Genomic DNA, 11,706 nt, shown 5'->3' with positions numbered 1-11,706 from the left:
CTCATCTCCTCATTCTATGACTATTTCAAACCACGGTTTTTTTCTTTCCTTTTTTCTTTTTCTTCTCCTTTTTCTTTCTTTTTTTTTCTTTCAATTTATTTATTTATTTGCCTTTTTTTTCCTGTAGCTTTTTTTTTTTTTTTTTTTTTTTTTTGCCTGCCCCGCTGCCGTCCTTCCACGCCGCTGTCCAACGCTCGGCTCTATTTCTCCCCGCGTTTCCATCCCGCCCCGACTCCCTACCCGGGCTGAGATGCTCGGAGCACGCACCCGCGCCGATCCCGCTGCGCACCCCGCGCAAATCCCCACCGCGCAGCCCCAGTTCCCCCCGCGCATCCCCGCCACCTACGTCCCCAGCGTCTCCTTGAACTCGAAGATCTTCTTGATGTCCTCCGCCTGCTTCTTCCAGGAGCCGCCGCCGTCTCCGTTCTCCCGGGCCATGGCCGCTCCGCGCAGCGCCGCGCAGCCCCGCGGATGCCGGCCGGCCCCGCGCCGCCGTGCGGCTTTTGCTTTCTCTTCTGCCGCGGCGGCAGCTGCTGCTGCTGCTGCTGTTTCTTTTTTTTTTTTTTTTCTTCCTCCTCCTCCTCCTCCTTCTCCCCTTCCTCCTCCTCCTCCTCACACTTCCTGCCCTCCGCCGCTTTTATTTCCTTCGCGCTCGGGCGCGCTCCGCGAGTGCCACTTTTCCTAGGCTATTTCGTCCCAACTTTCTCTGCCCCCCCCTCCCTGTCCCCTCCTCCGTGTCCCCAACTCTCGTCCCCGTCCACCCCCCTCTTTCTGCACCCCCGAGCACAGCGCTTTTCGGGGTCACTTTGGACCTTCCCGACAGATCCACCCCGAGGGGAAAAATCCTTTTTTTTCCCTTTTTTTTTTCTTCCTTTTTTCCCTGCCTTTCTTTTTATCTTTTTTTTCCTTCTTTTTTCTTTTTTTCCCTTCCTTTCTCTTTTTATCTTTTTTTTTCTTTTTTTCTTTCTTCTTTTTTTTTCTTTTTTTTTCTTTTTATAGGATCACTGATTCTCTCCACCCCCCGCCTTCTGCCGGCACGGACCCCCTTTTTCCCCCCGTGGGACGCTCAGAGCCCTCCGGGCGCGGTGCGGTGCGGCCCCGGCGGCAGCGGCTGTGCGCGGTTGTTATGGCAATGGGAGGAGGAGGAGGAGGAGGAGGAGGAGGAGAAGGAGGAGGACGAGGACGAGGAGGAGGAGGCAGCCCCGCCGCTGCTCTGCTGCCTGGCGCTGCCCCTCCTGACTGAATGACTGAAGATAATTCGCATTGCACCAAAACCGCTCACGTCAAACGGGAGGGGAGGGAAAGCCAAGGGAAAAAAAAAAAATTAAAAGGGAAAGCAGGAAAAAAAAAAAAGCCGCACGCTGCCGCCGTACAGTGCGGTCGGGCGCTGCGCGGTTGGCGATGCCCGCTCCGCCCCGCTGAAGTGAGGGCGCAAAAGGGGCGCAGCGCCCACACTGCGAGGAGCGCCGGGCAGCGGTGCGGGGCTGCGGGCGGGGATCCCCGGCGTGACAGCGCAGAAATCCCCGCTCGGGGGAAGCGGCTGAGGGATGCGCACAGCGCACGGCGCAGGGCGTTGCTGGCGGTGGGTACGGCACCAGAAAGTGCATTTCTTCCCCCAGCTGGGAGCTCAAGTCGAGGTCTGGCTGGCGGCAGGTGCAGGAGTGTCAGAAATCTCAAAATCTCATCAGCGAATGAGGCACGTGAAAATGAAGTCTTAACACAACGTGGACTTACAAACAGATACGAATATGCACGTAACTACTTAAAGTGCATCCTCGGATCCTTAAAATCCAACTTTGGAAGCCGATTTTCATAGTTTATGAGCAGAATTTACAGGCTTTCCTGGAGCTGTGCCTCCCCCCCTCCGTGCCAAGGGGACTCGTGGTGGCTGTGGGAAGGTATAAAAGTGGGGAAAGCACTGAGCAGGCCGGGGTGTCTGGGCAATGCTACCCTCTGCTGGGCAGAGCCACACGTGTACCAGCTCCTGTATTTCTTAGTGCACCCCTTTAATCCAATTCCCATCACATGAGCAGCCCAAAACTTTTGGGATTCCCCACAACAGATGCCTACGTGTTGTGCTTTAGGCAGCCAAGCCTTTCCTTCCACTCCTAACATCCCCTAGCTCTCACTGTCCATAGGGATTCCCTTCCTTGTGTGCTCCTTCCTTCCCTGTGGTCGTGTCACCAGCAGTTCCCAAAATGGTCACAGAATCAGAGAATTGCAGAATCATAAAGGCTGGGAAAGACCAGTCAGATCATCCAGACCAACCACCAACCCACCCCCACCATGCCTGCTAACCACGACCCTCAGCGCCACATCTCCACATTTCTTTCCCTCTGTGCAGATTTCCAGCCACGATGCCCCAAGCCTGCAGCATTGCATGGGGTTTTTGTGAGTGAAGTACAGGGCCTGGCGCTTGGTCTTGTTAAAGCCCATACAATTGACCTTAGCACATTGATACAGCCTGTCCAGGTCATAGAATCATACAATCATAGAACAGCTTGAGTTGGATGGGACCTTTAAAGATCATCCAGTCCAACTCCCCTGCAATGAACAGGGACACCTACAGATAGATCAGGATGCTGAGAGCCCCGTCCAGCCTGACCTTGAGTGTCTCCAAGGGCAGATCCCTACAGAGATGCCCCTGCTGGGCCTTCCTGCCCTGAGGTAGATCAACAATTCCTCCCAACTTGGTGTCATCTGCAAACTTAATGAAGGTGCACTCAGTGCCCTCATCCAGATCATCAAGAAGGATATCAAACAGGGCCAGCCCCTGGTCCACATCTGCAAATTGCTATATTGGGAAATGATACATGTCACTGACTCAAAAAGCCAACATCAGAATGAGAGTTTCCCTTCAACCCACACCCACGTGGTGTTTTCTGTCTTTTCTGCAAGCAAATAAATCACTGCTTGTCAGAAGTGCCATGTTGGTTGAGTTTCACTTGAATGGCGCTGCTGACCATAACCTCCTGTCTTCGAGAGAAAATTGAGAGAATCTGAGGCCACAAAGGGCAACTGCAGTCATCTGCCCTGATCTGCAGCATGACAGAGGCCAAAGAGCTCCATCAGAGAAGACTAGTGCCATAACTTACACTGGAGCTGCAAGAGAGACAAGTTTCATCCACCACTGCTACTTCTGAAATTGCGTTGGTACATTCGGTGTCACATTCAAATCTTACTGCACAGACAGCATTGCCCATTTTGCCTTTCAGCAGACAAAAATTTTACTTAAAATTACTCAAATTCCTGCCCACGCTTCAGTTCCTAAGCATAAGGGGCATGTCAGCTTGTAAATCCTTACCTGATTTAGCCCGCACCTTTGACATCATGTGAATGTGCTCTTCTTGTGCATGTGATAAAATAACTCGTATTTGAAATAACTGATAATGTATAAATCCCTGGAGCCATTATGGCTTTAATGAGAAGTGTATGAGACACTGCCATCAGGCAGGGACCACTGCTCAATAGGACCATAACGGCTCCTTGGAGTCATCACAGTCTGTGGTGTCAGGCTGCATTTAGGGAGTCTGTAACCTCAGTTGACTGACGGGCCCCTGCAGAGACATTGTGGAGCACTGAGTTATTTGAAGAATAGGTATTTTTTAAGGGAAAAAAATGAAAATCTTATGTGAAAACTTTTCTCTGTGGTGGCTTCATACAGCAGGGCATGCTGCAGGGAAGTGGCTCTGCATGGCAGAACCCAGTATTCAATCACTCACAACTAGATTGCAAGAAATTTAATAGAGTGGTAAGATGAAGCAGACAGAAATACAAGAATGAAGATTGCTGATGAGACATCAATTCAGCAAAAGCTCACACCCTTACAGTAGAGTTCCATTTCTTTCTATAAAGCCTCCTACGGAAACTCTGGGAATTCAGGGGAAAACTGAAAATAAACTTCTATGTGAGGTATCTCGTTTCTAAATAAAATGACCTTATTTTTGGAGTGGTATTCAAAATTACTTTTTCTACCTCTTCAGATTGCATATATGTGGTATGGCTGCGTACAGCCACATTTGATTCAGGCCTTAGTATGGCACAGTTCCATAATGAACATAAATAGAGTCACATTCACGTTACACACACGTGTATGCATGCACTATAGGGGGAAAGTCATTTGGTGCTGGTCAGGCTTCGCTCACATGGATGCTGTTAGTAAAGATGCCATGAACAGGTGTAGAGCTCAGCAAGTAACTCACAGAATTATAGAATCATATGATTCTATTCTCAGAGCAAAGTGACGTCCCCAATGTTTCCCAGTCTCTAGAATGAGCCTAAGATGCAATAAAATCCCAGAGAAAAACGTTTTCCAATTTGGCAGTACGGGTTACTATCCTAATTACAGTAGTGCTGGATCTGACTAGCACTATAAGCATTCCCTCCAAAGCAACTATTTATATATATACACACAGCTCTTCTTGGCATTTTCAGGTTAGATATCAGGAAACATTTCATCTCAGAAGGAGTGGTAATGCATTGGCACAGGCTGCCCAGGGAGGTGGTGGAGTCACCATCCCTGGAGGTGTTCAAGAAACGGGCAGATGTGGCACTGAGGGCAATGGTTAGTGGGCATGGTGGGGATGGGCTGATGGTTGGACTGGATGATCCCAGGGGTCTTTTCCAACCTTAATGATCCTACGACTCTATGATTTGCAATGATGGGAATGGTGTAGGTTCAGTCTCTGATCCAAGGTGGCCCGTTTGGAAAGTGGGAGGAAATCCTCATGGGAATTATGCTGAGTCATAAGAAAATTAACTCACTAGAAGAACTGCTTATTTAAATGAGGGAGAAAATGGCTTATTTAAAATGAGAAATTTAAATGTTTATTCATATGAGAAGACTGTTTAAAGAAAGAATGGTTCTGTGCTAGTTCTTTCCTCAGGACAATTATTAAAAAGCACTGGTTTGAAAGGTGCACTGTGGTAGGGGAGCAGGGGTTTTTGTTTTTCATTGTAGGTGGAACTTGTGATTAGGTGTTAATGCTTGCCAGGCTTCTTTTGACACCGCAAATTCAAGATACAAAACTACAAGCTCAGCTCTAAGCATGTCCACAGCAGCATGCTTTTCCCAGGCTGAACCTGCTGAAGCCCATAGAATCATAGACTCACAGAATCGTTAAGGTTGGAAAAGACAGCTAAGATCATCTAGTCCAACTGCCAACCCATCACCACCATGCCCACTAAACCATGCCACCAGCAAAACTCCTCCGAGCTTGTCATAGATTTGTTTGTGACTTCAGGGCAAAAGCATGCATGTAAAGGAAAAAAAAAAGAAAGAAAGAAAAAAGAAAAAAGAAAAAAGGAAAAAGAAAAAAACCAAAGAGGCTGCTGCAGGTCTTAGATACATGGTGTTTTGTGTTCTTGTCCTTAAACCACCTCTAGGCACTTTAAAGCCTGAGATCAGTTTAAGCTCTTTAAGTTGACCTAAGGCTCTTGCTCATCCTAGGCAGCTAAAGCACTGCCGAAAAGCACGCAAATGCAAGGAAGAAGAGATGGTAGATGCTTGCTGTCTGCTGTTTTCCTCTTGGGGAGGTGGGAGCTTAATTTGCTGAAGGGTTTTTAACCATGTCTATAAAGTGGAATAAGCAAGGGCTGATTCAGACGTGAATTCTCAGCCTTCAGCCAGTTGCCTGAAGACCATCTGGTGCCTCACGAAGCCCCCAGGTGCTTTTATTACTCACAAGGGTTGGAGATGCTAGCCAACTTTTCTTCCTTGGTTTTATTCTCATCTGGATGAACCGAGGAAGCTGGAGGACGAAAATGTGGACAACGTGACGTGAAGGCAGCACGTTAGTCTATGGAAAAATTGGGATTTAAGAGAGTAACATGCAGGCTGAACGTCTCATTTTATGTCTGCCATGCCATGTGTGCACTGCAATAAATCTTCAAAATCAGGATCGTAAATCATGGTCATATAACATTATAATGAGGGGGAAAAATCCACAATTGTTGCCAAAGCAGAAGCAAGAGTAGAGATATGTTGGTAAAGATGGATGTAAGCAATGGACAACAGGCAGGAATAGGGTGGCGGAGTGGGGAGTCGATGAGGACAAAGGAGTGAGGGACAGGAGATGCTCCAACAGGCAAAAGTACAGAAAGCAAAACCACCCGTCCCACTGGGTTCCTAGTGTTGAGCTTTGGAGTCCCAAATGTCAGTGTAAAATCACCACCAAAATGCGTCACAGAATCATCAAATCTTTAAGGTTGGAGAGGACCACTAAGATCATCTAGTCCAACCATGTCTTGTAGCTTGAGGGGGCTGTATGGCACAAATCCTGCTCACACACATCCCTCAGTGCTGAGTTTGAGGTTTTGGGTTCAATGGGCTGAGCCCTGCCAATGAGCCAAGTTGTGGTCATGACAAGAAATGCATCCTTTTCTAGATGGTTTGGCTTTGCACGCTTATTTTTTTGGAGAGAGAAATAAATTAGGACATGCCACCTACAAAGGTTCTATTGAAAGCACATTAGGTGACAAGGAAAGAACTCCAAAGTTACACAAATACCAAAAAACAAAGAAGTTGCTCAAATTGTTTCAATTCTGCTTCATGCTCCAGGTTAATTTGGGGTGGTTTTTTTCAGGATTTCTCCCTTACTATGAAGAGTTCAACATAGGGAACTCACTCATATTGCAAAGGAGCTGCTCATAAGAGTCTGCCCATATTCCTGATGCCTTGTAGGGATGAGCTTGTGCTCAGAGACAGAAACAAGTCAATGGGAGTCGTGCCTTGTACTCACCAAGAGTTGTAAAATGCCAAGTGCCCTGGAAGATCTGATCCCTGGTGTTGCAAATTTAACACCCAAAATTAACAAACGTGTTTGATTATTTTGGTCTTAATCTCCCTGTGCCTTGGTCACACCAGCTGGTGATATCGCAGGAGTTCTGTGAAGACAAACGCATTAATATTGATCAGATGCTGAAGCATTACAGAGGAGCTCACAAGGAAATTAATGTTGATTTCAGGATGTGGTTCAAATAGCTTGTGTTAATGTGGCCTGGAGCAACTCACTGGATTAAAATAACCGCAAACCATAGGTGATCAGATAATTAAAGGATGCATCGCACTGCATGTGCACAAAGGCCCAAAGTGTGGCTGAGTGGGCTGTTCGATCTGATCTGATACCCAGATCCAGCCAAATAATGATGCTGTACAGGCTACAGAATAGACGTTTTCAACAAACAAGGAGGCAGAGAAGAGAGAAGAGGCCCAGCTGATTCTCCCCAGAGAGACAGAACTTAAAACCCAACCCTGTAGGCCATGGGCACCACTGGTTTAGCTGCCTACCAAGCTGATCTTTCATCTGATGAATATATCCATAGAGGAACTGGGCTTGTGGACCTCTAATTGCCACACAGAGGCCAAATCCAACGTGCCATGAAGAAAGCAGCTTCCCTGCCATCACAGAGGAGCCCCTCTTCCCTCTCAACCCACACTTGCACTGGGCCTGTGTTCGCCCTGGGGAGAGATCGCAGTACCTCAGCCTCATACAGTATTATTGTTACGGTGTACACTGAGTTTTCACCTTCTCGAGCCTGATACAAGTGTCTGAGCCACGTGAATGTTGCATGGACACCATTCATTGCAGGGGGAACAGCCCAGAGCCCTCCTAGCTAAAGGAAGGAACTTACTGTGGGTGTTTCCTCTCCTCGCATCAAGGAGAAACATTGACATCCTCCAGCACCATCTCACCACGCTGATGGAGTCAAATAATAAGTGAAAAGTGGAGGAAAAAGAAATTAAATGACACAGGCAGGGGAAGAAGATATAGAAAGCCATTCACTTGCCTGTGAAGTAATCACTTTTTTCATTTAAGCAGAACACTCAGCTATCTTTCATATTGTTATTGGTGAAGTCCTCTTAGAAACTGGAAATTAATTTTTTTTTATCTCCTCATTTTCTCTCCTTCCCATTTGGAGACCATTTCTGTTTTCCTGTGTTTCTCTCAGAACTGAAATGAACTTGGCTCGTTTTGTTCTTTTCTTCCACAGACATTAACATTGCTGAATAATGAAGAGAGAATCAGCTTCATTAATTAACCACAGCCACTGCATTAAGTCCAGGCTGATGCTGCACTCACATGCAAGGAAAGGCACTGTGCCTTTGGCCGATGAGCACGTGAGGGCATAGCTGGAGCAGCCCAAACTGATCCCAGAACAGAGGTCATTTGTTTTAGCCTCTATCAATGGGTAGATTCCCCATCCAAATACATCAATTAGGGCTGCTTTCCTTGGTTTCCCACTGTGTGTTTCTAACCACTATGGGATTTCAGGTAAGAAATGATTGATTTCAAAAGACAATGTGTATTTTTATACACATTTGGAGCAGTCTCTCCATTCTGTTTTTTTACAGAATCTTTCTGCTTTTATGAAATGTGGGCTGAGAATGTCCCTTTGGCCTTTTGCTTCAGGTGCTGGCCGCCAGAAAAAAAGCAAATGCTCTGGAGCTGACAATGAAAAAAAGTAAATTACTAGCACTTTTATCTCCCACAAAGAGTTCTCCAAGGATAGAGGGAAACCTGATTGCCAACAGAGAGATCTGCTGGGGAATATGTTCTTCATCTTCCCTCTTGCAAAGCCTCGGGCAAGGACCAGCCTCCCTGGCTAAAAGGGCATCATGCTAGGAAGAAGCCAGCACAGCCCTATCTTGTATTCATTTACCCCATTTCCCTCCCCACCACGTTATTTGTGCCATGCATGAGGCAAGCTTGGGCCGTTAGCGCCAGTTTCTTGGCCACGGAGTTGTGTTGCAGGGATGGTAGTAGACAGGAGAATGGGGCTGGGACTATTCCTTTCTCTTCCCAGCCCTGCAGGTTCTTACTTAGCAGCCCATGGGAAGGCAGAGACTTCCAAACCCAGGGAGAGATACATCAAAAACTCATCCATGGGCTGGAAGAAAAGTTGAAGAGTAGCCAGAACCAACTGGAGAAATGGGACACACCTGCGTGGAAGGCAAATGAAGACTCACTTCAGCATGACCTTGCACAAGTCCAAATTTTTGTTCTTTTACATAAAACATGCCCTTGCCACGGGTTTAGGCCATGCCCTAGTGCTTCCTGACAGTCAAACCCCAAACTCAGTGGGTGCTTTAGAGAATGCATGGAGCTTTTCTCCTCCCAAAGGAGGCCAGCAGGACTGCCCTGGGCTTTGCTCTGTGTTCAGCCCTTCTGCATAGAGGATCAACATCTGAACTCAAAGCTTCTTGTTGAGTTGATAGAGGGCAATGCAAATGGTAATCCTGATCAGAAGACCACTCTTTGCTTGCAGCGTAGCCCCAGGCAAAGATGTGGTGTGGAGCACTGGGACAGCCTGTTGGATCTAGGCTTATCTCATTCTGCAATCAGCAAATGAGTGATGGAGTTGAGCTAAAGTTGTCCAATGGCTGAATCAGTGGTGTCTCTTTGCAAGCTACCCTCCACTTACACAACAAAATGAATTACCAATTGAGTTGCCAAGCAAAGAAACGGTCCAATTTTGCAATTATAGCCCTAACAAAAATACCATTCAGTGCCAGAGACAAAAGCAAAAGTTGCCAGTGTTTAGCAAAAACAGATGTGTTCTGGAAAGTTTTAATGGATTTCCCAACTTCCAAGCCACCAGCCCCAGCCAGTGTAATTCTTCCAGCTGTCCAAATCTGTGTCTACTGAGATGTGAGCAGACTGGGAGCAGAACTCCAGAAGATGAGTTATGTGGAGTGGTTAAGAGAAAGAGGATTTTAGTAGAAGGTGGAATCACATTTTTCAGAGATCTATAGCTCAGCTGGGAAAACGCACGTTCATCTAACTGATATGAAAGCCACAGCCCTCTCTAAGGTTGCTATACAGTGTTTAATCAAATGTCTGTTTCTAAGCCTTGCACCACAATGCAGGTGGCTTCCTCCAATGGAACTGAACTTCACTTTGTGTTCTTTGAAAACTAAAGTTCATTTTAGGCACACTCTCTTAATTAAATTTGCTTAGAAAGCAAGGATAGCCAGGCTGCTTTATCGAACCCTGTTCCTTTCACTCAGCAATACCCATTTTCCCCAGCACACTGAACCCACACCAGCATGGAGCTGCCAAATCCTTTCCCAGCTCTCTGCTATTTGCTTCACTCACCTCCTGCATCTGCGTGGGGCTGTGGTCAGTTTGCTCTACAAATACATTTGCCCCAAACAGGTGCCCAAAAGAGGCTTCTCACCTTGATTTTGCAGCAGTTCCTGTTGGAACATGGAAAGCTCTGTCCTGTTTGCTATCATAGCTCTTGTCTTGATTTATCCTCACTGCATGCTTTTTGATAAGCAGCAGCATCCTCACTGTAGAGGTGCAGAGAAGCCATTGGACTGACCAAGCACATCGCTGGTGTGTTTTGATCAGGTGGCATCTCACTACAGCTCCTGCACCTTATCACAGACCTTCACCTGAACTAATTTCAGCCTCCAAAATTAGGTTCATGTCTCTAACTAAAACAAAAGCCTGGTATGAGAAACAGCCAAGGAGCTTAGCTGTGCAGACCCCTGGATTGCCATTGCCCCAAAGGTATTTCCAAATGAAATTCAACCTGTGCTCCCACCAACTCGCTACGCCTATAACTGACAACTTCCCGTTGCAACCTCCTTCTGCTCCCAAAATGAGCCACAGTTTTTGGCTTGTCTCTGCACATTGCATCTCCCAGCACACCCACTGCTGGCATTCCCAGCAGCTTGGCCACTATTTCTTCCCTTGGGGCACATCTTGAGTGGGGCTGCACAGCATTGGGCCATGTTTGTGTGCTCCCAGCTGTGCTCAGATAAGATCTAATCAGCACTCTGCAGGCAGGAAAACACCATCTGGCTTGAGGTTTTACACTGTGCACCATCATCTTCCTCTCTGAGCACTTATTTCCATGTAGTTTCAATAACATTGTCCTTAGTGAGCTGCATGGAGATTGGCACTTCTTTCCATGTCACAGTTCTCCTTGTGGCAGGGCTCCCAGCTCAGATTGGAATTAAATTATTCAATTAAATTAATGATATATACATATTTTTTCCGCGAGTTGCAATTTAAAATATTTCCCATAACATCAGCGCCTCTCATCGCCTGAGAAAGCTTACACTGTGCTAAATGTGTTCTCATTAAGAACAGTGAAGATAGTATTTGTAACAGCATTATGACTGTATCCATTCCATCCCAGGATGAACTTTGGATGCTGAATATCCAGCTGTTGGCTGCAGGTGTCAGGGTAAACCTTCCAGGCATACATGTGCAAACCCAATGACATTGCAATTATTTGTATGTTTAAAAAAATTAGAGAAAGATGATGATGTCTGCAAGCACAATTCTCATGTAAGCTACTGTGGTCAAACCCTTCTTGTTTCAGGACTAGTGATGCACCAGACTGCAGTGTGCAGACCCTTGGAAACATTATAGCTCCTTACCCAGCTGATCATGCGCACCATGGGCATGGCCTACAAGTTTTTACAGCCTTGTTTAGCCTTAACTAAGTACGTGGGTGACATAAAGGTTCATTTCTCTGGCAAAGGAACCTTAACACAGATAGCCACGGGTCCATGAACGGGTGACACTAATGAGAACAAAACCTTGCAATGAGGTTGAGCTCATCCTGCTCTTGTACAGCTGCTTCCACCCTTTGCTGACTCCTCCCATTTCTCCAAAGGCAAACAGACAAGCATCATCAGGCATTGCAGGGACTGCCCGGAAAGCTTCAGACCTCTTGGAGATTGTACAC

General features: G+C 46.7%; 1 protein-coding gene across 1 annotated transcript in view; it reads right to left on the bottom strand.

The window, feature by feature from the left end:
- Positions 1–578, bottom strand: part of CAMK1D (calcium/calmodulin dependent protein kinase ID) — a 228,886-nt gene extending 228,308 nt beyond the window's left edge. Inside the window, exon 1 of the mRNA XM_021384390.1 lies at positions 347–578. Within this exon, the coding sequence (XP_021240065.1) occupies positions 347–438 (92 nt within the window). The 5' untranslated portion in view covers positions 439–578. The remainder of the gene's footprint in view (positions 1–346) is intronic.

The sequence above is a fragment of the Numida meleagris genome, chromosome 1 (assembly GCF_002078875.1).
Source record: "Numida meleagris isolate 19003 breed g44 Domestic line chromosome 1, NumMel1.0, whole genome shotgun sequence".
NCBI classification, from domain to species: Eukaryota; Metazoa; Chordata; class Aves; order Galliformes; family Numididae; genus Numida; species Numida meleagris.
The sequence above is the reverse complement of the archived record's forward strand: the minus strand, read 5'-3'. Positions and strand labels throughout refer to the sequence as shown.